This window comes from Erinaceus europaeus, chromosome 10, assembly GCF_950295315.1.
Source record: "Erinaceus europaeus chromosome 10, mEriEur2.1, whole genome shotgun sequence".
Taxonomy (NCBI): domain Eukaryota; kingdom Metazoa; phylum Chordata; class Mammalia; order Eulipotyphla; family Erinaceidae; genus Erinaceus; species Erinaceus europaeus.
Genome location: NC_080171.1, coordinates 101,126,304 through 101,152,425, shown reverse-complemented (window position 1 = coordinate 101,152,425; position 26,122 = coordinate 101,126,304). Strand labels below are relative to the sequence as shown.

General features: G+C 51.7%; 2 protein-coding genes across 9 annotated transcripts; one reads left to right on the top strand and one right to left on the bottom strand.

Moving 5' to 3' along the window:
* The first annotated feature begins 557 nt into the window (after nucleotides 1-557).
* On the top strand, nucleotides 558-3,844 carry ZDHHC12 (zinc finger DHHC-type palmitoyltransferase 12). 2 transcript variants are annotated; one of them, XM_060200308.1, is made up of 5 exons: nucleotides 558-717; nucleotides 2,143-2,273; nucleotides 2,620-2,697; nucleotides 2,878-3,041; nucleotides 3,202-3,844. In XM_060200308.1, the coding sequence occupies exons 1-5, from the start codon at nucleotides 618-620 to the stop codon at nucleotides 3,527-3,529; spliced, it is 801 nt and encodes a 266-aa protein (XP_060056291.1). In that variant the 5' UTR covers nucleotides 558-617; the 3' UTR covers nucleotides 3,530-3,844. The 2 variants fall into 2 exon arrangements, with proteins under 2 accessions (XP_060056291.1, XP_016045447.1); XM_016189961.2 differs by having other exon boundaries at nucleotides 2,875-3,041.
* Nucleotides 3,776-21,237, bottom strand: PKN3 (protein kinase N3). Of its 7 annotated transcripts, none has more exons than XM_060200302.1 (22): nucleotides 20,903-21,237; nucleotides 18,666-18,987; nucleotides 18,456-18,601; nucleotides 17,827-17,938; nucleotides 17,622-17,749; nucleotides 17,144-17,327; nucleotides 14,823-14,969; nucleotides 14,622-14,731; nucleotides 14,356-14,499; nucleotides 13,733-13,808; nucleotides 13,476-13,644; nucleotides 12,889-12,991; nucleotides 12,716-12,780; nucleotides 9,251-9,314; nucleotides 9,040-9,131; nucleotides 6,424-6,600; nucleotides 5,550-5,612; nucleotides 5,349-5,425; nucleotides 4,791-4,933; nucleotides 4,584-4,691; nucleotides 4,397-4,477; nucleotides 3,776-4,276 (listed from the first exon to the last, which is right to left on the bottom strand). In XM_060200302.1, exons 1-22 carry the CDS (start codon nucleotides 20,924-20,926, stop codon nucleotides 4,049-4,051), a joined length of 2,763 nt encoding a protein of 920 aa, XP_060056285.1. In that variant the 5' UTR covers nucleotides 20,927-21,237; the 3' UTR covers nucleotides 3,776-4,048. The 7 variants fall into 7 exon arrangements, with proteins under 7 accessions (XP_060056285.1, XP_060056287.1, XP_007527135.1 ...); XM_060200304.1 differs by having other exon boundaries at nucleotides 14,835-14,969; XM_007527073.3 differs by having other exon boundaries at nucleotides 18,747-18,987.
* Nucleotides 21,238-26,122: the final 4,885 nt, after the last annotated feature.

Genomic DNA, 26,122 nt, shown 5'->3' with positions numbered 1-26,122 from the left:
CCACTGCGGAGTCAGAAAGCAGAACTCACAGTGGTTTAGTACCTTGCCCAAGTTCAATCAGTTGCAAAGGGTTAATGCTGGGTTTTCCCAGACCCAAATCGCGACTATCTAATCCAGGAATCCGCACTGCAGACCTCTGCTTTGCTCTCCTTTCATTTGCAGTGGCTGGAAATGAAGGTAAGGGTGGTACCTTGCTCCTCGGGAGAAGGCCACCTCACAACTTTGAAGCCCACACAATTGTGCAATCTGCAACGCCCACACCCCCGACCTTTCAATGTCTAGGGCGCTGCACGCACGCTCGAACCTGGGGCGGGGCCTGGAGGGGCGGGGCCAAGACCTGCGCCTGCTCGGTGTCTTCCAAAAGTTACCTGGTTGCTCAGGGCGGGGGCGGGGCTACCAGCTGCGCGCGCTTCGGCCCCGCCCCCAGTCCCTTCACGCACCTGTTGGCTCCAGGGCCCTACGCGGCCTCAGTTGCCACCCAATAAGCAGCCTCCTTGACCAGGCATGGCCCCGCCCACCCTAGCTCGACCAATCCCCGTGTGCCCGCAGGCTCTCCCTTGGAGGCCCCGGAGTGCTGCACTCTTCTTCCGGGTGGGGCCGGGCCCGGGGCCGAGACTATGGCGCCCTGGGCGCTGCTCAGTCCTGGTGTCCTAGTGCGCAGCGGGCACACCGTGTTGACCTGGGGGATCACGCTGGTGCTCTTCCTGCACGATACCGGTGAGCAGGACCCCGTGGGACCCCGTGGGACCCCGGGCCCACCCGATCCCAAATGGTTCCCCAGGATGTTTGGGTCTCATGAAGTCCCCTTGTAGTGCCCCAGAGATCCTGGGATTCACCTGGTCTTCACGGGCTCCTGAGACCACCTTCCTCCCCATCTATTGTACCTTTCCAAGGGCCACCTGCTTTCCGCCTAGTACCCACTTGAGCCCTAGTCTCAGCATTTTCCTAGTCCCTGCCACACACTTTGTCGATCCCAGCACGATCCGGTGCCCACTAGTGCCCATCACTCACTGGGGTCCCCATCTTCCTAATCCTTTAATGGCACCGACTCCCGACTTTCCCTCCATAAGGACCAACTATGAATAGATCGAAGTCTGACATCCTGTCCACCCTGGTAACTACTGTCCAAATCTAAGCCCCCTATCCTCAGGCAAGAGAACTCATCCCCCATATTTCCATCTTCACTTCTTGTCCTTGTGGCACCCACCCGTCATCCATACTGTCTCAACCTGCTACAGACCACCTCCTGCACAAGTCACCTTTGACCAAGTCACCACCTACCAAGCCCCCACTCTCCTTGCTCCACTTAAGCCCCAAGTACTGGGACAAACTCAAGTCTACCATCTTCATTTTAGGCCTACAACTTCAAAAATCTGCTCAGACTCCCCATCATAAAGGACCCCCAGCCCCCCCTTTCTGTCCCTGCTGCCTTTTATAACCAAGGGACACCAGAGTTGTCTACACAGTGTTGTCTGGGTGTCTCAAACCCACTCACTTCTCAAAACCTTCACGTCCTAAATCTTTGATCACCTCCATGGACTGGATCACTCCTCACCCAGGTCTCCCTTCTACTGCCCCTGCCCCTCCTGTCTCTAGTACATCTTAGACCTAACAAGTGTCTCACTTTTGGAACACTAAAACCTTCCTTCTCTCTCTTCCTTTAACCAGACAAGCTTGGCCCTTTCCCCCCTCACCTTGTCTCATCATTCCTGTCATTGTCCTTGTCCAGCCACCCACCTCTCCTGGATTGGCCCATCTAGGCTTCCCCTGTGATTTATCTTCTCTCCAGCAGTAAGAGGACTTTCAGAAATAGATCTGATCCACTAACATCACATAGTTCTCTATTGCCCCCCCCCCAGAGAGTACAGATAAATGGCTTTTTTTTTGGGGGGGGGGGTCTTGGGTATGCAAGTTCTATGCTTTAAAAGACTGAGCTAGGTTCCCCAGCCTAAACTGCCCTTTTGGCTAGACCAGGACTTGTCCTGCATGCTGTGCAGGAACCACACTTGATCACTCAGTGAACCCCAATCTCTAGGCTTTGGGCCTAGATTTTAGGCCTACAACTTCCATCCCCTCTCTGGCTATGCTCTGTCCTGCACTTCCTTTTCAACCCAAGCCTCACTCTTCCTCTGGTGTCTGCAGCTCTGCGGCAGTGGGAAGAGCAGGGGGAACTGCTCATGCCCCTCACCTTCCTGCTGCTGGTCCTGGGCTCCTTGCTGCTCTACCTCGCTGTGTCACTCATGGACCCAGGCTACGTGAATGTCCATCCCCAGGTAACCACGTGGCTCCTGCCAGCAAGGGACCCAGGGTCCTGATAGTAGTCTCCTGCCAGATTCTGCTAAAGGATTTCCTAGGATAGCTTTGTGAACCCTTGTGCCAGCCCAAAGCCCTATCCTACTGTGAGGAAATTGTCAGAGCCCAGAGAGGGCCAATGACTGAAGAAGTCTGCATAGCCTTGCTGAGTCCAGGGTAATCTCCACCTCTCTACCTCTGGCACTCATGGGATAGGGCTCCAGATGCCTATACATAGAGCTAAACTGACTCCAAGGAAGATGCCTACCAGTGCTCTCTGCCTCCCTAGGGGACCCCATGTAAATAAACTCTGTCCCCCATTTTCAGGAGGAGGCCAAGGAGGAGCAGACAGCCATGGTTCCTCAGGCCATTCCTCTTCGGCGCTGTGGATACTGCCTGGTGCTGGTGGGTGACGGCCAGGGGCCCCCTGGGAAGGGTCGGGTAGGGGAAAGATGAAGATTTCACAGTGCCATGGCTCACCTGTGCCACAGCACAGGTCCTGAGCCCCTGCCCACATTCCTCACCACTGGGGTCAGAAGGAAACCTGCCAGTACTGAGCCCTGACTCTCCCCACGCCCACAGCAGCCTCTTCGAGCCCGTCACTGCCGTGAGTGCCGTCGCTGCGTCCGACGCTATGACCACCACTGCCCCTGGATGGAAAACTGTGTGGGAGAGCGCAACCACCCACTCTTTGTGGCCTACCTGGCCCTACAGCTGGTGGTTCTCCTGTGGGGCCTGCACCTGGCATGGTGGGTCTTCCTGTGGCACCAGGTACAGGGCAGGGGCAGTATGTACCCACCAGACATGGTCAGAGCCGGGGCTTTCTGTCAGCTGGCCCTCTCCCTTGGGCTCCTTGGGCTAACCTTGCCCTCTACTGGCTCTGGGTCCCCATCCTATCCTATCCTGCAGGTCTGGCCTCCGGTTCTTCCAGCCTTGGGGGCTGTGGCTGCGGTCCAGCGGGCTTCTGTTCTTCACCTTTCTGCTGCTGTCCCTCTTCTCCTTGGTGGCCAGCCTACTCCTGGCCTCACACCTCTACCTGGTGGCCAGCAACACCACCACCTGGGAGTTCATCTCCTCACACCGCATCACCTACCTCCGCCAGCACCAGGGCAACCCCTTCGACCGAGGCCTAACCCGAAACCTGGCCCACTTCTTCTGTGGATGGCCTTCAGGGTCCTGGGAGATGCTCTGGGCTGAGGAGGAGGGGGACCAAGGGGATAGCAACCAGGCTGTTTAGGGACAATGGAGATCACTGTCTAGTGCTGGAAAACTGGAGGGGCCACACCCAGCTGGGCCCAGCCCTGGGAGGCCCTGGGGCTCCACACTTTTGACAGGGGCCACCCCTTCCAAGCCTCAGAGCAAACCAAGATGCTCTACAGCCCCTCTGCAGTCAGACTATCTCCAAAAGGGGTAAAGGCATGGGAGGGCTCAAGCATGAATGGCCTCAATTTCTGAGAGCCTCCCTCAGCCAGGCAGCTTCCAGTGCAGTTTTATAAATTTAATTATCCATAATAAAGTATTAAAAAAGAATAATAAAGCAGATCACTCCTCATTGTTATGTCCCCTTTCTGGTCTATTTTTGGGTGGATAGAGGAGCAGTGGGATGAGGGAAGGGGACCTCCTGCCCTCTGGCTGCATGAAGTCCATGATGGTAACCCCCTGGCTGCCACCTTGAATTCCCAGGGCTCCGAACACCAGGCAAGACCTGGGCCTCAAGAGCAGGATGCCCAGTGGGTAGAGAGAGAGTCCTGACAGTTCAGGGGACAGAGATGCCAGGCTCCAAGAATTGTTCAGACACAAAGTCAAAGTCCCGGAAGGCAGCCTGTTGGCGGGCTGTGAGGAGGCTGTGGGGGGGAGGCGGGGTCAGAGCAGGCGGCAAGCCTGTGAACTCGCCCTCGAAGTAGCGCAGATCTGTGGGGCTACACAGGGTAGGCACGAAGGGAGGCCGGACTGCACGGGCCAGCAGGGCCTGCCAGTTGGTGTTCTAGGAGCAGAGGCAGAGAGAAAGGTGCCTGAGACCACAGAGTAGCAGCCCACCTGGCCTCTTGCTGCTTCCCACAGGCTCCTCCAAGCTCTGGGGAACACCATAGGCCTGGCCACTTACCCCAAAGAAGGGCTGTGTCTTGATCTCCTCAGCATCCTGCTCTCCTGCCCCCAAGCGCTTCTCTGGACACTTCTGAAGGAGCTGGTATGAGGATGGGTACTTCTTTAGGCCACTCAGTCCCTGGCATTGCCCAAGACCCCAAGAGCAGGAAGTAGCAGGGACCCTGAGCAATCTTAGCCCCAGCTACCTTCTGAATGAGCTCCAGCCCTTGCGCCGACAGGAAGTGGGGATAGAGGGCATCCTCATTGACAATGCAGTCGAACACCTCCTCCTCCGTGTCCCCTGGGAATGGGCACTGCAAGGGATTGGAGCTCAGCAGGTAGCCCAGGTCCCCCCCACACACACACACCCCATTTCAACTTGGTGGTCCCAGCAGCTCCATTGTAGTGCTCACCTCACCCACCAGCATCTCGTACAGAAGCACCCCCAGACCCCACCAGTCCACGGCCCTCGTGTAGGCCTCCTGGGTCAGCACCTCAGGGGCCAGGAACTCCGGGGTGCCACAGAATGTGCTCGTCCGGTCCCCAAAACCAATCCCTGCAAAGTAATATCTGCACCAAGGCTGGCACAATCTCTCAGCCACAATACCTGCCTTGGCTGTAGAAAGCACCAGGCAGCCCTGAGGAGCCCATGTACCAAGCCCTATGCCAATCATCCTCCCCACACCCTCCCACCAGAGGCAGAATGGTTGTGATGCCATCTGAGGAGGAAGCTGAATCCCAGCAAGGTCCACATGCCATGGTCACACAGAAAGCCATGTCCTTTCCCAGCCCCAGCACAAGGCTCTCCTTCTAGCCAAGGCCAAGCTGGGGCTCTTGAAGAGCTCCTAAAGTGGGGGAGGGAGGGCTGATGTGCCTAGTGTTCCTGAAATAAGCACAGGAGAAGCTCCCTGGGAGATGCCGCTTGACCAATGGGGCTGGGCTGCACTCGGGTTCTTGGAGGAGGCACCCACCTTCCTTACAAAGGCCAAAATCTGCAATCTTCAGGAATCCCTGGGCATCCAGAAGGAGGTTATCCAACTTAAGGTCCCTTAAGATGAAAAGGGCAAATTCCAGCGGTTGGGATGGGTGCTACCTCTCCTAGCAGCCCAGAGCAAGCAGAGCAGCCGTCATATCCCAATCCTAACTTCCCCAGCACTTCAAGGATAAATTACCTATAAATAATCTTCTTCTCATGTAAGAACTGCAACCCCAGCACCACACAGGCCAGATAGAACCTAGAGGGGTGTAGAAGGCAGTTCAGGCTGGAAGGGGCAAGACAGAGGCACCAGGATGGCCAGGGCTTGGGGACCTGGTCAGAGTCAGATATGTGTAAAAGACTGGGACCAGCTCCCATCCCAGGTCAGTGGGGCGAGATTGGCAGGGAGGGTCCCAAACAACAATCTTATGTTTGTTGCAAGGTTTCTGCTGCTAATAGCCTACCCTTCGTGGGTGTTTGCATGTGCCAGGGACAGCGTCAGCTGTTCTCATACCTCATCTCTTTCTTCCCATGCCTTCTCAATGTAAGTCTTCAGTAATGAGCCCAGAGTCACAGATCTAGTTACTGAACTGATATGTGAACCCTGATAACCAGAGCCTATCTCCTGGTGGTCAAGAAATCACAATTCCAGCTGCCAGTCACATTTGTTCCCTGTCAGTGCTGGGCATTTTATAAATGTGATGCTCATCATGGCCAGGGAGGTGGCTCAGTGGGTGAAGGGTTGGACTCTCAACCACAAGGCCTTTCATTGGATGCCCAGCATCACATATACTAGAGTGATGCTCTGGTTTTTGTTCTCTCTCATAAGTAACTATATGTATTTTTTAAATGTGATGCCACAAGTCCAGGAAAATCAATATTAGCCCCATTCATAGCTACATAAGCTGTGTCCCAAACGCTGCGAGCACTGACATTCAGGATCTACACAAAGACCTCCCTGACTCCACGCCCGCCTGTTGACAGAAACCCAGAGGAAGCAGGGTGAGGCAGCTGTGGGATACACAAGCAGGGAAGGCTTGCTGGAAGCAGCAGCAGGAAAGGGAACCCACCGGGCATGAGGCTCTGGGAAGACATCCTCATGGATCTGCATCATCAGGTCACCACCAGACAGGAACTCAGTCACGAAGCAGGCGTGGCTGGAGGTCTGGAAGCAGGCAAGGAGGGAAAGCAGGAAAGGGTGCCCTGTCCGGCCCACCACCTCCAGAATCCGTTTTTCACAGTAGAGGCTGCAGGGGATGGAGAGGGGGAGGTTTTCAAGGGAAGAGAACTCTCCACTGGCTGAGCCCTACTACCCACTCGCTCACTGGATCTCGTCAGAGTGACAGGTAGGTGGGTTGATGCTTTCTTTTTTAAAAAAAACATTTATTCCCTTTTGTTGCCCTTTTTTTTGTTTTGTTTTGTTTTTTGTTGTTGTAGTAGTTATTATTGTTGTCCTCGTTGGATAGGACAGAGAGAGATGGGGAAAACGGGGAGAGAAAGACAGACACCTGGAGACCTGCTTCACTGCTTGTGAAGCAACTCCCCTGAAGGTGGGGAGCCAGGGTCTTGAACCAGGATCCTTACACTGGTCCTTGCACTTTGCGCCATGTGCGCTTAACCCACTGCGCTACTGCCAACTCCCAGGAGTGATGCTTTTTAAGTGATATGGGCTTGCATGGTTCTTAAGTCTGTACACAACTGTGTGTGTGTGTAACATCATCACTCTGGGCCACTTTTCCATTCATACAGAGAGACAGAGAGGGAGTGACACTATACAATTAAAGCTTCCTCTAGTGCCATTAACACCTCCCATATTGTGACAGGGATCAAACTCGGGCTTTCTGCAAGGCAAGGCATGCACCTTACCTGGTGAAATATCTCTGACCCCATTACCCCCATTTTTCAGTGCCAGAGATGAAGCAGAGTCCTATACATGTGCTCTATTGTTAAGTCACCATCCTGGACCAATTTTTTAAATTAAGTATTATTATTATTATTTTAGCAGAGAGTATGATAGAGATAGTGCAAAAAGGTGGTCCAGGAGGTGGTGCAGAGGATAAAGCACTGGATTTGCAGCTATAAGGTCCCAAGTTGAGCACCTGTACCAGAGTGATGTCTGGTTCTTCCTCTCCTCCTAGCTTTCTTTTTCTTTTTTTTTTTTAGAGATTTCTTTTTACTTTTATTTATTTATTTATTTATTTAGAGAGATACAGAGAGAGAGAAACACCAGAGCACAGCCCAGCTCTGGTTTATGGTGGTGCAGGAGATTGAACCTGGGACTTCAGAGCCTCAGGTATGAGAGTCTCTTTGCATAACCATTACACTATCTACCCCTGCCCTCCTCCTATCTTTCTCATGAATAAAAAAACAAATTCTGGGAGTTGGGAGGTAGCGCAGCAGGTGAGGCACACATGGAGCAAAGCATAAGGACCGACGTAAGGATCCCGGTTCAAGCCCCGGCTCCCCACCTGCAGGGGAGTCGCTTTACAAGCGGTGAAGCAGGTCTGCAGGTGTCTATCTTTCTCTCCCCCTCTCTATCTTCCCCTCCTATTTCCATTTCTCTTGGTCCTATCCAACAACAATGTCAATAACAACTACAATAATAAAAGAACAAGGGCAACAAAAGGGACTACATAAATAAATAAAATATTTAAAAAAATTTTTTTTTCCTCCAGGGTTATTGCTGGGGCTTGGTGCCTGTACTACGAATTCACTGCCCCTGGAGGCCATTTTTCCCATTTTGTTGCCCTTGTTGTTGGGCTTGTAGTTGTTATTGTTGTCATAGCTGTTGTTGTTGTTGGACAGGACAGAGAGAAATCGAGAGAGGAGGGGAAGACAGAGGGGGAGAGAAAGATAGTCACCTGCAGACCTGCTTCACCGATTGCAAAGCAACCCCCTGCAGGTGGGGATCTGGGGGCTCGAACCGGAATCCTTATGCTGGCCCTTGTGCTTTGTGCCATGTGCACTTAACCTGCTGTGATACCATACAGCTCCCCCCCAAAAAAAAAATTCTTAAAAAAAAAAAAAGAGGGAGAGAGCTAAAAGCACTGCTCTGACTCATTTTGCCTGTAGTGTACTCACACGGACCTAGGGTCAAACCTAGGGTCGAAAACATTCAAGGCAGGTGTTCTACCATTGAAATCACCTCCCTGGCCCCATCATCCCCACTTTACAGAGGGAAAACCTCAGATGCAGAGAGATGAGATCTGTTCAAGGGCATACAGTTCATAACTGTAGTCACTAAAAAGTAAGAAGCCAGGCCCAGCTGACCCTGTAGGATCACCTCTTTAAAACCCTAACAACTCTGTTATTGTGTGGAAATGTTATGCATGTACAAACTACTATATTTTACTATAAGCCATTAATCCCCCAATAAAGAAATTTAAAAAGAAAAAACAAGTGGTCCGGGAGGTGGCGCAGTGGATAAAGCATTGGACTCTCAAGCATGAGGTCCTGAGTTCGATCATCCCCGGCAGCACATGTACCAAAAAGATGTCTGGTTCTTTCTCTCTCTCCTCCTATTTTTCTCATTAATAAACAAATAAAATGTAAAAAAAAAATAATAATAACTTTCTAAAAAAAAACCTAACAACATCCAGCTACCTTATTTCTAGTGCCCAAGGCCCAGGTCCTCATCCTGCCTGGCCTCCAGGGACAGGGGCCCAGAGCCCCAACCCACTACATACCTCTCTACCTCGTCCCGGCTCAGCACCTCCTGCTTCTTCAGCGCTTTGATGGCGTAGTATTTCCCTGTCCCCTTGAATTGGGCCAGGAGCACCTGGGGGAACCAGAGAGACAGGCTGGACTCCCAATAGGTAGGGTCACCTCCCACCACCCACACTACTCCATAGTCAGGGCCTCGCCACCACCCGCCAGTCCCCACTGTCTGCACGCTACCTTTCCAAAGTGACCCCGGCCCAGCACGGCCAGGCAGCGGAAGTCCTGAAGCCTAGGGGGTTTCCTAGAAGAAAGAGTGGAAATAGGAAGCCTCTGAGGCAGTGGCTGGGTCTCAGTGGTCTGGGAGCTAGTACAGTGGCTAAGGTGTGGGGGTTTTGAGTTTGATCCCAGACATCACATGTGCTAGAGTGATAGTCTGGTTCTCTCCCTTATAAATATACATATCTTCAAAAAGACTGAGCCTCCACAAGAGCCATTCCCAACCCCCGTGCCTGGTACTGGCTGTCTCCACCTACAGGGCTGGTTAAGAGGTTGGGGGGTGAGGGGGAGGCAAGCAGTGGCACACCTGGTTAAGCACATATTGTACTAAGAAGCAAGGATCCAGGTTCGAGCCCCCAGCCCCCCAGCTGCAGGGGAGTCGCTTCACAAGTAGTGAAGCAGAGCTGCAAGTGTCTATATTTTTCTCTCCCTTTCTATCTCTCCCTCCTCTCTCAAATTCTCTCTGCTCTATCCAATTAAAAAAAAAAAAATGGCTGCTAGGAGCAGTGGATTTATAGTGCACTGAGCCCTAGCAATAACCCTAGAGGGGGGAAAAAAAGGGAGTGGGGCGGTAGCACAACAGGTTAAGCGCAGGTGGCGCAAAGCACAAGGACCGGCATAAGGATCCCGATTCGAGCCCCCGGCTCCCCATCTGGAGGGGAGTCGCTTCACAGGCAGTGAAGCAGGTCTGCAGGTGTCTGTCTTTCTCTCCCCCTGTCTGTCTTCCCTTTCTCCATTTTTCTCTGTCCTATACAACAATGATAACATCAATAACAACAACAAGGGCAACAAAAGGAAAAATAAAAAAAAAAAACATGGTGTATTGCACCAAAGTGAAGGACTCTGGGGTTGAAGGGAGGGGAGGGTCCTGGAACATGATATCAGAGGAACTAGAGTAGAGGGGATTGAATTGTTATGTGGAAAACTGAGAAATGTTATACATGTATAAACTACTGTACTTTATTTTTTACTGTATTTTATTGTTGACTGTAAACCATTAGTCCTCCCAATAAAGAAGAAAAAAAAAAAGAGAGAGAGAGGCCAGGTGGTGACACACTTGGTTAACCGCACATATTACAGTGCACATGGACCCAGGTTCAAGCCCCTGACCCCCACCTGCAGGGGGAAGCTTCACAAGTGGTGAAGCAGGGCTGCAGGTGTCTCTGCCTTTCTATCTCCACCTCCCCTCTTATTTCTCTCTGTGTCTATCCAGTAATAAATAAATGATTAAAAAAAAAAAGAGGCTGGAAAGCCTGGTAGGGGGCGGCTTCCAGGATAGCAGTTTCCTGGAGTCTGATTACAGGTTGGAGCTCAATTATGCAGGCCTCCAGTGGGGAAATAGTACAGTGGTTATTAAAAAAAAAAACAAAAAAAAAAACACAATGCCTAGGGTGGGGGGTGGCATAGATAGCATCATGGCTATGCAAAGAGACTCTCATGCCTGAGGCTCCAAAGTCCCAGATTCAGTCCCTCACACCATCATAAGCCAGAGCTGAGCAGGTCTCTGGTAAAAAAAATAAGATCCAAGGTGGGAAGCTCCATGAACATATTCCCAAACCACCCAGGAGGCTGCTCTAGAGGCAGAGAAGCACTTAAAAACAAACAAAAAAACAAACAAACAAAAACCTGATGCCTGAGGCTCTGAAGTCTCAGGTTTAATCCGAGCACCACTATAAGCCAAAGCTAAGCGCTACTCTTGATAATAAATAAATTAGGAAAGAAAGAGGGAGGAAGGAAGGAAGGAAGGAAGGAAGGAAGGGAGAAAGAAAGAGTGTAGTTCTCAAGAACTGGAGACAAGGGACTGGCCAGATAGTTCACCTAGGGAATCTGCCTTACCAGGGGCACAGCCCATATCTGAACCCCGCTACTCAAGGGCGTGCTATAGTACTTGGGGAAGCTTGGGTGCTGTGGTGTCATTCCTTTTGTGTGTCTGTCTGCCTGTCCTCTTCCTATATCTGTGTGTGTGTATTATTTTATTATTTTATTTTTATTTATTTATTCCCTTTTGTTGCCCTTGTTTTATTTATTTATTTGTTTGTTTTATTTATTTATTTATTCTTGTTGTCGCCGTTGTTGGATAGGACAGAGAGAAATGGAGAGAGGAGGGGAAGACAGAGAGGGGGAGAGACAGATAGACACCTGCAGATCTGCTTCACCGCCTGTGAAGCGACTCCCCTGCAGGTGGGGAGCTGGGGGCTTGAACCCGGATCCTTGCGCAGGTCCTTGCAATTTGCGCCTGTGTATTTTTTTTTAAAGTCAACCCAGAGCAGTGAAGTTACACATATATGAAACCCCACAGTATAAAAAAAACAAAAAATAGGGAGTTGGGCGGTAGCGCAGTGGGTTAATATATATAATAAATAAAATATAATATATATTGATTGTATAATATATATTAATTATTTTATATTTTATATTATATTATAATTATATATATTGCCTCCAAGGTTATTGCAGGGGCTTGGTGGCTACACTACAAATCCGCGGCTCCCCACCTGCAGGGGTTTGCTTCACAGGCGGTGAAGCAGGTCTGCAGCTGTCTTTCTCTCCCTCTCTGTCTTCCCCTCCTCTCTCCATTTCTTTCTGTCCTATCCAACAATGATGACATCACCGCCTATAAAGTGACACCCCTGCAGGTCGGGGGCCGGGGGGCTTGAACCAAGATCCTTACGCCGGTCCTTGTGCTTTGTGCCACCTGAACTTAACCCGCGCTACCACCCAGCTCCCATATATATATTTTTTAACCAGAGCACTACTCAGCTCTGGCTCATGGTGGTGCAGGGGATTGAACCTGGGACTTCAGAGTCTCAGGCATGAAAGTCTCTTTGTATAAACATGCTTTCTATCTTTGCTCTGGGATATATATATATTTATTTATTCCCTTTTGTTGACTTTGTTGTTTTACTGTTGTTGTAGTTATTGTTGTTGATGTCATCGTCAGATAGGACAGAGAGAAATGGAGAGAGGAGGGGAAGACAGAGAGGGGAAGAGAAAGACAGACACCTGCAGACCTGCTTGACCGCTTGTGAAGCGACTCCCCTGCAGGTGGGGAGCCAGGGTCTCAAACCAGGATCCGTAAGCTGGGCCCTTGCACTTTGCTCCATGTGCTTTGCTCCATGTGCGCTTAACCCGCTGTGCTACCACCCGACTCCCCCAGGATATATATATTTGGGGGGGGGGTTCCCTGTGCAATTATTTGACAGAGGGAAATTGAGAGGAAAAGGAGAAACAGAGAGGGAGAAAGAGTGAGAGACCTGCAGCACTACATCACCATTCATGAAGCTTTCCTCCTACAGGTGGAGACCAGGGGCTTGAACCCATGTCCTTGTGCATGGTAACATAAGTACTCAACTAGGTACATCACCACCCAGCCCCCTTAAGGGGTTATACCTGAAGATACGAAAACAGAGTAAGAAGCAAAAATACCTAGATGCTGCCAGTGGTGATGGCCGGACAGGAATCCTGGGCTCCATGTGGGGGCGTTTGGTGCGCTGTGAGAGTAGAGGCTTCAGGACACAGCCGGGCCTCCTCCCGCTTTCCCTCTAGCTCTGCACCCCCCATCCCAGCACCCCAGTGACTACCATCCCCACCACTCTCACCGGTGTCTCCTCAGGGGTGGGCTCCCTGGGCAGGTAGAGGCGTGGGGGCTTGGGAGGGGGCTTCTCCCCTTCTCCCAAGGGGCTCTTCTTGGTTGGGAAAGGACTATGGGGCAGAAAAAACACAAGGGTAGGGGGTCAGGTGGTAGCACAGCGGGTTAAGCACAAATGGCGCAAAGTGCAAGGACCAGCATAAGGATCCCAGTTCGAGCCCCTGGCTCCCCACCTGCAGAGGGGTAGCTTCACAGGTGGTGAAGCAGGTCTGCAGGTGTCTATCTTTCTTTCCCCCTTCTGTCTTCCCTTCCCCTCTCCATTTCTCTCTGTCCTATCCAACAATAATGACATCAATAATAATAACCACAACATTAAACAACAAGGGCAACAAAAGGGGAAAAAAAGTCTCCAGGAGCAGCGGATTCATAGTGTAGGCACCAAGCCCCGGCAATAACCCTGGAGTCAAAAAAACAACAACACAAGGGCAAGCATAGGGATGGGCACAGTTCCACATCAGACAGATTCAGAAAGGAGAACAGAGGCCCAGAGCACTCCCTGAGGAGCTCAGCAGTATAGCGTCCCTGGTGGCTCCTCACCTGGGAGAGGTAGGCTCAGGAGCTGCTCGCCGGGTTGCTGGGGTCTGAGGGCATCTTTTGGGGGGGCTGGTGGTACTTGGAGAGCTGCAGGGGGGTAGCAGATTCATGACCAAGCGGCCCCAGGCAGCCATGCTGAGGTTCATCTGGGACGCCCTCATGAAGTCCTGACCTGGGGCCGCAGAAAGGGTTCAGTCCAGGGCCACCTAAGGGCTCCAGCCTCATGCCCCACACCACAAACCTCTCCCCCAACTGCGCACCTCTGCGTTTAGAAAAAAGGCGTTTCTGCCTCTGCAACCTCGGCCGTTTCTCAATGATGGGGTCACAGAAGGTTATCTGCAGGGGCAGGCACAGGTTCTGGAGACCAGTCTCCTCTCTCACCCACCCACCTTGCAGACCTTTTGAGGCCTCTAGAATATGAGCCTGAGTCCCCCTCCCCTCCCACCACCACCATATAAGCAGATGCAAGAGCTGGAAGGGTCCAGAGAGATGGATTCAATAAGTGGCCTGATGGTGGTGCACCTGGCTGAGTGCATACACTATAAGGCACAAGGACTTGAGTCCAAGCCACTAGTCCCCACCTGCAAGAGGAAAACTTCACGGGTTAGGGAGACAGTGTTGTAGGTACAGAGAGAGAGATGGATTCAATGCCCTCATTGGTACCTGCGGGGAAACTGAGGCCCGATGGAGACCCTCTTGTCCAGGGTCACAGAGAGGTACTTGTCCAGATGCAGGATAGGGACTCCTGTGACATCCACAGAGAGGGGCAGGGAACCTCCACCCTCTCATACTTAAGGTGATTTGGTGGTAGTGGTGTGTGGGGGGGTGCCTACACACTCTCAACGCCCTTCCCAGAGGTTAAAGGGCAGGGGCTAGTGGGCACCTCGGCAAAGAGCAGCCCCTGTGGCACCAGGCTGAGGGCCAGCTGGTGACAGGCATTGTCCAGGAAGTCCTCCAGCCGCAGGAAGGCCACGCCACACAGTTGCCGCCAGTCCCGCCAATGCACCCCAATCTCCAGCTCTCGTGCCTACACCAGGGATACCAGACCAATTTGGGGGGGAAGGCTGCAAGGTGCCAGCCCCCTACCAGGTCTGCCTTCTACCCCACAGGGTCCAGGGTCTCCCCTGACCACACCAACACCAGCCTCACCCGCTCCAGGGGGACAACAAAGGTCTGGTCCCAAGACTGCTTGGCCACTGGCCCCCAGCTGGTCTGGCCCACAACTCGATTGTCCACCTTCAGCACAGCCAGCACCTCGCCTGCAGGGCCAGAGCCAGGGCTCAGAGCAGGCCAGAAGTAAAGGTCCTCACCCTCACCCTTCCTCCCAGCTCTCTGCAGCTCTCTACTCACAAGTCAGCTCACCCCGACCCCGGAGTTGCTTGGCTCTGCCCCGCAGCCAGCCCTGGGAGGGGCTTGCAGCCAGTGCGGCCACTGGGGAGCGTCCAGGAACAGATGTCAGCAGCTGTTCACAGCCCAGGAGGTGTACCTGCAGCGTGCCTGTGTATGTGTATGGGGGGGGGGGGTACAGTTAGATACCATCCTGGCACCAGTGTCTCTGTCTCTGTCTCTTTTCCTCTCTATCTCAATTCCCTTCTCAATTTCTTCTGTCTTTATCCAGTATTTAATTGATTGATTAAAAAAGAAGAGCAAAGGAGTCAGGCGGTAGCGCAGCGGGTTAAGCGAAAAGCACAAGGACTGGCCTAAGGATCCTAGTTTGAGCCCCCGGCTCCCCACCTGCAGGGGAGTCACTCCACAAGCAATGAGGCAGGTCTGTGGGCGTTTATCTTTCTCTCCCCCTCTGTCTTCCCCTCCTCTCTCCATTTCTCTCTGTCCTATCCAACAACGACGACATCAACAACAATAACTACAACAACAATAAAACAACAATGGCAACAAAAGGGAAAATAAATAATTTAAAAAATTAAGAAGAGCAATGGCACAGATGTCTCCATCTTTTCCTGCATCTCTTTGTCAAAAATGAATTTTTTAAGTGGATAAAAATATGAAAAGAGCTTTGAAAATTGAGTGTTGTTGAGGGGAGGAATTGAGTGTTGTTCTAGTCCTCTCTCTCTCTCACTATCTTGTATTAATAAATAAACAAGGTTGAGGAGACAGCATAATGGCTATGCAAAAGACTTCCATGCTTGAGGTTTTGAAGTCCCAGATTCAATCCCCAGTACCACCAGAAGCCAGAGCTGAGGAGTGCTCTGGCATGTCTCTCTCTCTTTCTCCACCTCTATTTTTTCTTTTATATCTCTCACTCACTAAAATAAAATAAATAGTAAATAATCTGTTAAAGTGCAGGCTGGAAAATATCTCCACTGAAAAGAGCTCACAGGAGGCCAGGCAGTGGCGCACCTGATTGAGCACATACTGAACAGTGCACAAGGCCCCAGGTTTGAGCCCCCAGTCTCCACCTGTAGGGGGAAATCTTTGCAAGTGGTAAAGTTGGGCTGCAGGTGTCTCTCTGTCTCTCTCCCTGTCTGATAACTCCCCTTCCCCTCTCAGTTTCTGGCTGTCTCTATCTAATAAATAAAGATAATTAAAAAAAAAAAAAAGAGTTCAGAACTTGTATGTCTTTAGTTTGATCTATGGTACTTTATTATTATTATATTTATCTACTTATTTATTTATTTTCCCTTTTGTTTCCCTTGTTTTTTATTGTTGTTGTAGTTATTATTGTTGTTGTTATTGATGTCATTGTTTAGATAGGACAGAAAGAAATGGAGAGAGGAGGGGAAGGCAGAGAGGGGAAGAAAAAGATAGACACCCACAGACCTGCTTCACCGCCTGTGAAGGGAACCCTCCTGCAGGTGGGGAGCCGGGGCTCAAACTGGGATCCTTACGCCGGTCCTTGGCTTTGCACCACCTGAGCTTAACCCGCTGCGCTACTGCCCGACTCCCTATTTATTTATTTTTTTATTTATTAGATACAGACAGCCAGAAATCAAGAGGGGAGGGAGAGACAGACACCTACAGCACTGCTTCACCACTCGCAAAGCTTTCCCCCTGCAGGTGGGAACTAGGGGCTTGAACCCAGGTCCTCGTGCATTGTAACATGTGCACTCCACTAGATGTGCCACCACCTGGCCCCGATCCATGGTACTTTATATACTAGAGTGGGGCTCTAACTTCTCTGTCTCTCCCTCCTTCATGTGAAAATCTGTCTCATATGAAATAAATCTTAAACAAACAAACAAAAACCTCCAAGAAAGAGCTTTAAAACAGTCCAAACTGCTTGTGAAATGGCAACAAGGCCTCCAGGGCTTTAGTGGCCCAAGAGATGGCACAGTGGCTTGAGTGTTGGACATAAAAGTATGAGGTCCTAATAAGTTTGATCCTTGACATTGAATGTGCCGGAATGATACTTTGGTTCTCTGTCTCTCTCTACCCTGCTAACAAAACAAAACAAAGCCAATGCTGGTTTAAGCATTACCATGGCTACTTGTCTAAATAGCCTCCTTTGCACTTAGTATCTCACAAGTAACTACACACTGAATGTTTACAGCAACCCTTTGAAATAGGTACAGTTATCACTCCCGTTTTACAGATGCTAAGTTGAGGTGCAGAGAACAGATGTCAGGAACATGAGCCAGAGGATGGTAATGCCAGGATCAGGCTCTTCCCCCAAAGGGAGGGAGCGCTCTGATGTGAGAGGGACTCCTTGCTACCTGTCATGGCGGTTGGCTTCACCAGTGTCCTGAAAGGCTGGGTGTTCCCAGACACTGCAGTCCGAAGTTCCCGGGCCACTCTGCTACGCAGAGGGTGGGCAGTGGGCAGTCTCTCTAGGAGCTGCTCCAAGGCCAGTCTCAGGAGGTCCAGTTTCTGGGAGGATTCATGGAGCTGGGCCTGGGCCTGCAAGGGGCAGACAGGCAAGGGATGTAGGCCAGGAGGTACAGACTCTGGGGGCAGACAGAAGGGTACAGACCATAGGTTATAGACTCTGGGGGCAGGCAAAAGGGGGTGCAGACCATAAGATATGGGCTCTAGGGACAGTGGCTCTGGCCATCTGTAGCCACTCCTATGAGTTCCAAACACCTGTCTCCTGTTTCCTCACTGCCGCCCACACAGCTAGTTTCTGTGCCTCTCACCCTTGCAGAGAGGACTAGGGGAACAACCAAACCTTTGGGGAGAGGACCAAGCTCTGACCTCAGCCACAGCCTTCCGGTCCTGTGCCCGCCGGTCACCAAGCAGCTTGACCACATTCTTGGCCCCCTTGACCACGGCTGCCTCAATGTGCAAGTGATGTCGTAGCTCCTCCACCAGCAGCTCAGGACCTGAGAGGAGATGGGAGCCCTCAGGCCTGTGCTCTGCTCTGCCCTGCCCTGCCCATCCCCAATTCTCAAGGCCTCACCTGGCTCGGGGGACCCACTGGCTTCCAGGCTGCTTATCTTCATTCGCAGAAGGGCCACCTTCAGCTGGCTGTCCCGGAGCATTTGCTGGGCAGCTGCCAGGAGCTTCCTCTCCTGTGGGGTTATGACATATGCCCCATTCAACCAAAGGCTCCCTAGCCAGACCAAGGTCTCAGCCAAGTATCCCCCACAAGGCCAGGGCAGCTGCCAGTCTCTCCTTAGTAGACCAGATCTACAGTCAAGCCTCTCTTACTTAGACTAGATGTGGGACAGCCTCTCCTATCAGAAAGGACAAGGGCAGAGGTCAAGTCTCCCCTAGATCAAGGTTGAAGCCATGCATCCCCCCTCCCCCATCATGTCATGGCTGAGTTCCCCACATTAGGCTGGGACTAGATCTGGGGTTCCCCCATCATTTGGGTGGTGTTGTGCCTTCTCTGTTACACCAAGGGTTAGAACATGTCTTCCCCACCAAGATAGGGTCCAGGACTGTGCTCCCCACCAGACTGAGAGTTTAGACTGTGAAGGGTCAGTGGCTAGGTTGCACTGTCCTATCAGAATAGGAGCTGGAGCACCTCCCCTGATAATCTGAGTGTAAATCACTCTGCATCAGAGCCTCCTCCTGAAGCCTCACCTTCGGGTTGCTGCTGGCATACGTGTGGGTCATATTCTCAGCCCCCTGCTTCACCTTGAGCTCCACCTGCAGTTGCTTCTGGAGAGCCTCCAGCTGCCGCGCTCTTGGCTGATCCGAAGGTGGCTGGGGCCCAGAGGCCACAGATTCTGTGAATACAGCATGTGAGCTTCATCAACAGCCCAGCGCTCCCTCCCAGAGCCTGACTCTCACCATTCTGCCCCTCCTGAGGACTCTTGAGAGGCTGGGCCGGGGCAGGGGAACTGCTGTCTGTTTGGAGGGACACTCTCTCACCAGCGGGGCTGAGCGCAGGGCTGGGCAGCAGGACGCGGGTGTGCAGCACCCGGAGTTCCCCATGCAGCTGCTCCAGACGGCGGTTGGAGGAGCGCAGCAACTGCTGCACGTGGCCCAGGTGGCGGCGGTCAGTGGCCACCCGCCGCAGGTTCTCCACACCCTCCTTGATTTTCAGTTCTTTTTGGATGGCCCGGCGGATCACCTCTTTCTCATCCTCTGGAGGCATTTGGCCTGCCCCAGCCTGTGGATGGCAATAGGGTCTCTGCTGCTGCCACCAACCTCTGCTCACCACAGGGAAAGAGGGTGTGGACAGCACCCAGGCCCTACACCCACAAGGTTTGGGACACCTCTGACCTGAGAGCTAGTGTCTCTGAACTAGAAGGTGGCCCCAAGGATACTGATGCAGCCTATGCCCCATCTCGGGCCGCCAGAGGTGACAAGGAAACTTGTGTTTATGCAGTGCTGCTGGGCACCAGATTCTGTGCAATAGCTCTGCACACAGCAGCTTATCAAGTCTCACAACAGCTCCACAAGGTAGGTGCAGTGATCACCCCCCCTTTGGGAGTTGAAAAAATTTAGGCACTGCGTTTAGGCATCCTGCTCAACACAGAGGAGATGCCATTACCTCTTAGGTCCCACCCTTTCCCTGCCAACCATGCTGACACTAAGCCTGGGATCCAGGCTAAGATCTGGGAGCCAGAAAGGAGATTCAGGCTCAGAGGGACATTCCTCTCCAAGATGGGGCAAGAATAGCCTAAGCAGGAGCCCAGGGCAGGTCCCCTAACACCCCACAAACAGGCTGGCAAATCAGAAGCACAGAGAGGAACTGTGTAGACCTCTAGGGTCACTACCAGCCCAGCTCTGGGGAGGAAAAAGGTTTTCACTGCTTTCCCCCAGGCTGGAGCGAGGAAGAGGAAAACCTGTGAGGCCATTGTCTCCAGCAAAGCAGTGTTGATCTCAGTCTGGGGTCACTGCAACAATCCCCACCTCAACCCAACCAGGAACTCTGGCAGGGCCTCCACCTTACCTCTCTGCTCTCCATCTCCTGTGCCCAATGTAAGGGGAGGCCTCCCCAGTCTCAGGGACCCTTGCCCCCCAACCCAGACCTCAGCTGAGCCCAACTGGCCTGGCTGTCAGAGGGCAGGGGTGCGGCTCAGGAAATCCTCTGACTGAGCCCCAGGCTAGAGGTCCAGAGCCAAGGGCCTGAGCAAACAAAGATCCCATGGAGCTGGGGGCCTGGCCACCAGGGTCCTGAGTCACCCAGCAGCAGCTACTGGGCGGAGGTTCACAGGAAACTGGAAAATGTGCACAAGCCATGGCTGGAATAGGCGGCGGGACCTCTGGAGGAAGGCGGTGGGGGTAGGGCACAGGCCAGCCCTTCTCGAAGACTGCATGAGTGAGCGGCCAGAGTGGGGGCACTCCACCAGCCTGATCGAGGTCACATCATCTCTGAGCAGTGGCCCATCCTGTCCCGTCTGGGCTGCCACCTGGGACCTTGTCGTGAATACACACTATGCTGCTGGAATCCAGTCTTGAACCGACCCCCCTCATCCACCGCTTTTCCTCAAGGCTGAAACACTCCATCCTGCTCCTAACAGACCCCATCACAGCCTTGGCCTCTTCTGCCTCTATAGTCGGGTAGGGCAGAGACCACCCCCGCCTTTGTTGCTGGAACCCTCTGTGCACCCCAAGGTTACTTGGGGGCCTCTCCCCGGCATCCACACGGCCTATTGTTCTGGGTACTCCGGGAAGGACCCCACAAGCGCGGTGGAGAGAGGTCCTCTGCTTCTAGGGGACACATTCTGCCTCCCCCACACACCGCCTGCCCCAGGGCAGTCCCCAAGGTGGCCTCAGGGGCCCCACTGCTTTCCCGGTGAATTCTCGTGGGCCTTCAGGTCCCACCTGGAAGAACCAATTTGAGGAACCCTTAGGACCCCACCCCGGAGGCACTGACTGCGGCTTCAGACGTGTTCCTGGGCTGCCCTGGCTGGAGGCTCTGAGTCACCTGGGGTTGATTCGGGGACCTTTCCGGGGAGCAGAAGCGACTCGGGCTCAGGTGCGCCTGCGGACGTGCGCTGGGGCCGCCGAGGGCGGTGAGTGAGGTTCCCCCAGCCCCGGGGCCCGCGCGCAGCCCGGCCTCTCCCGGCGCCCTTCACCTGCCGAGGCGCCCCCTCCTCCATGGCGCCGCTCCGCCGCGCGGCCCCTCCTCTCGCTCACTCGGCTTCCGGAAGCCCCGGACCCTCCGCCGGGTCTTTTAAACTTGAAACTTCCCGGGAAGTGGCGCAGCAGAGGCGGGATCGGGCGCCCCCTCCCGGGCCCGGGCTCAACGCCGCCTCTCGGCCTCGCGGGACAGGCGCCCAGCCCGGGACCCGCAGGCCCGCGGAGTCCGGGGTCTCTTCTTCGCAGGCCGCGGCCCCCGGCCCCCGGCCCCCGGCCCGAGGCGCAGAAGGGGCATCTCGCGGGCGGGAGTCTGCGGCGTCGCGCCGGGCCGGGCGGGCGGAAACGGCGCCGCCTGCCGGGCAACCTGGGGCCCGCGCTCTCCGCGCTGGGACTGGAGGCTCTGCCTCGGCTCCCGCCCCAGGTCTCTTTCTCTAGGAGGAAGTCACTGAGGTGAAACTGGGTAACTCACAAACCCGCTGTCCCCACGGGGGGCTGGCAGGGCTTTAAATTAACTGCGAGAACGTATGTGTAAAGCCTCACCCGAAGTGTGTCAATTTACAGTCGAATAAACCTAACCTCTCTCAGGTTCCCATCGTTTACCCCAGCTGGAAGTTTCTGGTTCGGTTTCTTTGCCCTCAAGAGAAGCCAGAGGCCTGGTAGTGGCACACTTGGTTAAGCCAACATGCTACCATGTGCAAGGACCCGGGTTCAAGTCCCTACCTTAGAAGGAGGGAATCTTCACAAATGGTGAAGCAATGCAGTAGGTGTCTCCCTCTCTATTTTCCTCTTCCCTCTCAATTTCTCTGTCTAATAATATGCCTTGAGACAGAGCACTGGGTGGGCCAGGCAGTGGCATATGCGGCTAAGTGCACACTTTACCAAGCAAGAACCCAGGTTCAACACCCCACCTGCGGGGGGGGGGGTGCGATGTGAAGCATTGCTACAGGTGTCTCTCCCTACCTTCTCATTTTTCCTATCCTAACAACAACAAAAAAAAGCTACCAGGTATCAAGCCTCAGTGGTGAAGACAGAAGTAGTGTAGCACTGGGAAAAGTTCATAAACCTCACAAAGCATGTTGGCAGTAGTTTCCCAGTGTCAGGGTCTGTGGTTCTTTACAGTCTAATGTAGATATTTGTCCACTTCTTGTAGCAGTTCTTTTCCTAAGGACCGAACTGGAAAGAATCTGGCCCAGTGGCAACTGCAAATGTGGGTCAAATGTTAAAGGCACCTTATTTTCAGGTGCACTTCATTTTTTACTGAAGTGCTCATTTCACTAATGCCTACCGAAATAAACATTGGTGAAAACTAGCAAGGTGTGGACAACATTGGGCTTTCCACCAAGTGGCAGCAACATATGTATTGATGAGGACTTAACCTAGATGTCATACTCAAAGGCAAGTCATGACACTTTTTAAAATTTATTTATTTGGAAGTTGGGCGGTAGCACAGTGGGTTAAGCGCACATGGCGCAAAGCACAAGGACCGGAGCAAGGATCCCAGTTCAAGCCCCTGGCTCCCCACCTGCAGGGGAGTCACTTCACAGGCAGTGAAGCAGTCTGCAGGTGTCTGTCTTTCTCTCCTCCTCTCTGTCCTATCTAACAACAGCGACATCAATGACAACAATAACTACAACAACAATGAAAAACAAGAGCAACAAAAAATATTTTTTTAAATTTTATTTTACCTTTTGCAGCCCTTGTTTTATTGTTGTAGTTGTTGTTATTGATATTGTCATTGTTAGATAGGACAGAGAGAAATGAAGAGAGGAGGGGAAGACAGATTGAGGGGGAGACACCTGAGACCTGCTTCACCACCTGTGAAGCAACTCCCCTGCAGGTGGGGAGCCAGGGCTCAAACAGGGATCCTTACACCATTCCTTGCATTTTGCACCATGTGCGCTTAACCCGATGTGCTACCCGACTCCCCCCAAGTCATGACACTTTTCTGTGCCAGGTTCACCCATCCCAACACACACCCCTCCACCAGCTGAGCATTGTTCTGGCAAAAATTCAAGTAAATAAATGAAACCCTTGCTATATTACTGTCTCACCAGTCATACACATGCTCAATTTCACCACCCATGATTGATACACACACATATATATTTTAATGACAAAGGAAAGCAAGAGAGAATGGACCAGACACGTCTGGTATATGTGCTGCCAGGGATTGAATTTGGGATCTCATGCTTGAGAGTGCAGTGCTCCCAGACCACTCACCACTTCTGATTAACATATATATGTAAAATATGCAATATAACATATATACACACACAAAGGGACTGCTACAGCACTGAAACTTCCTTCGGTTACATGCTATTTCCATGTGGATGTACCAGGTTCTGGAACTTTGGGACCAGCATAGGGATCCCAGTTCGAGCCTCCAGCTCCCCACCTGCAGGGGAGTGGCTTCACAGGCAGTGAAGCAGATCTGCAGGTGTCTTTCTCCCACTCCTCTCTTTCTCTGCCCTATCCAGGAATGACGGCAACAACAACTATGATAAACAACAAGGGCAACAAAAGGGGAAATAGCAATGGATTCAGAGAGAGCAGGCACAGAACCCTTCATCTTTGTATATGCTCCTATGAGGTGACCAGTGATTCAGATTTGGGTACTTATATGCAACTTGCTGAGCACACACTTTATTACTGTGCTAGACCCTAAATTCAAGACCCTGGAGGGGGAAAGCTTAATTTAGTGGTTAAGTAGGGCTGTGAGGGTCTCTCTCTCCCTATCTCCTTTCCTCTCAATCCAATAATAAAATAAAAATTTAAATTTTATTTATTCCATTTTGTTGCCCTTGTTGTTTTATTATTGTAGTTACTATTGTTATTGATGTCGTTGGATAGGACAGAGAGAAGTGGAGAGAAACACCTGCAGACCTGCTTCACCACCTGTGAAGTGACCCCCCTGCAGGTGGGGAGCCAGGGGCTGAGACCCTTATGCAGGTTCTTACACTTTGCACCACCTGCGCTTAACCTGCTGGGCAGTACTGCAGTTAAACTGCTGCACTACTGCCCAACTCCCAATAAAATAAATTTTAAAAAAATTAAAAAGTTAAGAAGGATGGTCAGGGGCGGGGGAGATAGCATAATGGTTATGCGAACAGATTCTCATGCCTGAGGCTCCAAAGTCTCAGGTTCAATCCCCTGCACCACTATAAGCCGGAGCTGAACAGTGCTCTGGTGTTTCTCTCCCTCTGCATCTCTCTCAAAAATAAAATAGAATTTTTAAAAGAAAAAAAAGGACGGTCAGGGAGATAGTGATTTTTTCCCCTTTTGTTGCCCTTGTTTATCATTGTTGCATAGGACAGAAAGAAAACGAGAGGAGGGGAAGACAGAGAGGGAGAGATAGACACGTGCAGACCTGCTTCACTTGTGAAGTGACCCCCCGCGGGGGGGGGGCGGTGCTCGAAGCAGGATCCTTAGCCGCGCGGTCCTTGCGCTTTGCGCATGTGCGCTTAACCTGCCGCGCTACCGCCTGGCCCAGCATAGTGATATACAAGGCTTTCATGCCTCAAGTTCAGGGCTCTTGTTAAAAATCTCTCCATTTCTCTGTCCTATCCAACAACATCAATAACAAAATAACCAACGATAAAATAACAAGGGCAACAAAAAAGAAAAAAAAAAAAAAAAGCCTCCAGGATCAGTGGATTCGTGGTGCAGGCACCGAGCCCCAGCAATAACCCTGGAGGTAAATGTTAACTTACCGACCTGGGTAGTGGCTCCCCTGATTGAGCACACGTTACAATGCGCAAGGACCCGGGTTGGAGCCCCACACACACACCTGCAGGGGGGAAGCTTTGCAAGTGAAGCAGGACTGCAGGTGTCTCCTCCATCTCCCGCTCCCCTACATTTCTGGCTGTTTCTACCATATATATCTATATATATACACACAAATTTAAAGGGTCTGTTCAAGTTCCAACTTGCATGGCAAAAGCTTGACTCAATTCACAGCACCACCTTATGTCAGGGCTGAGAAGTGCCCTTGTCTCTCATTTATCATAATAAATATTAAGGTATTTACAGTCTATGTTCAAATCTAGAACCCATGCAAGCTGTGTTACCTTTTGAAATTCAGCTTGGAGAAGTGAAGCCCCATAGAGGACAAAAGAACTTCAAAATGATTTTCGGGATCTGTCTGCAGTCTTCACCCATCACTGAGGGAAGTGTTTAAAATACAATGCATTCGGGGAGTCGGGCGGTAGCACAGTGGTTAAGCGCAGGTGGTGCAAAGCACAATGACTGGCGAGAGGATCCCGGTTCAAGCCCCCGGCTCCCCACCAGCAGGGGAGTCCTTTCACAAACGGTGAAGCAGGTCTGCAGGTGTCTATCTTTCTCTTCCCTCTCTATCTCCCCCTCCTCTCTCCATTTCTCTCTGTCCTATCCTACAACGAAGACAAATAACAACAACAATAATAACAATAAAACAAGGGCAAAAACAAAGGGAAAATGAATAAATATTAAAAAAAAAAATACAATGCATTCACACTTCCTAACGAACCCCAAACTAGGCAAACCTACAGGAAAGTCCTGAGCTGAACGTTTAGTCAGATCATATAACAGTACCATAGTCACTGGTGGGGACTGATGTTCCATGGAACCTCAGTCTAAGAAAAAGTGAGGCTCACCTTCAATACCCAGTAGTCAATAGGCCAAATCAAGTTTTCAGATACTTGGCTGTTAAAATTTAACAGTGGCCTGAGAGGAGGCACAATTTAAGATTTGGATTCTCAGCTTTCAGGTCCCAAGTGGAATCCCCTGCATGGCATATGCCTGTAATGCTGAAACTTCCTAGACCACTTGAGGACTTTCCCTTCCTTCACTTTTTCCCTGTCATCATCCTTGTTCACGAGGGCATGCTACCCACTGTATTGTTCCAATTTCAGTGTATTTGCGGCAGAAACAAGCACCCTCCTTCACTATATTGCCCTCAGCACGGGCTCAGTGGCACTCCTAGCGGCCATTTTTATTTTCTTTCCTCTAGAGGTTTGAGGACAAAGACCACAGCACTGTTCCACCACTTGTGAAGCTTTCCCCGTATCAGTCACTACTGTTTCAGGGGATGAAATTAAGGTATTGTAATTGGATGTCTTCACTCAGAAACAGAACTACATTTTTGTAATAGGCAGAATGCATAACAAAAATCAAACCTAAAAAGGCAGGAAAAGCAAAACTGTTTCTGACAAAGTAAACTGATGTAATCAGTGTTATCA

Coding starts and splice junctions, on each gene's coding strand:
- PKN3 (XM_060200302.1), bottom strand. CDS start 20,926: ATGGAGGAGGGGGCGCCTCGGCAG. Junction 14,970..17,143: donor GAAGCCAACCGCCATGACAG/GTAGCAAGGAGT, acceptor ACACATACACAG/GCACGCTGCAGGTACACCTC. Junction 13,645..13,732: donor CCTTTTTTCTAAACGCAGAG/GTGCGCAGTTGG, acceptor CTGCGGCCCCAG/GTCAGGACTTCATGAGGGCG.
- ZDHHC12 (XM_016189961.2), top strand. CDS start 618: ATGGCGCCCTGGGCGCTGCTCAGTCCTGGTGTCCTAGTGCGCAGCGGG. Junction 718..2,142: donor GCTCTTCCTGCACGATACCG/GTGAGCAGGACC, acceptor TGGTGTCTGCAG/CTCTGCGGCAGTGGGAAGAG. Junction 2,274..2,619: donor ACGTGAATGTCCATCCCCAG/GTAACCACGTGG, acceptor CCCCATTTTCAG/GAGGAGGCCAAGGAGGAGCA.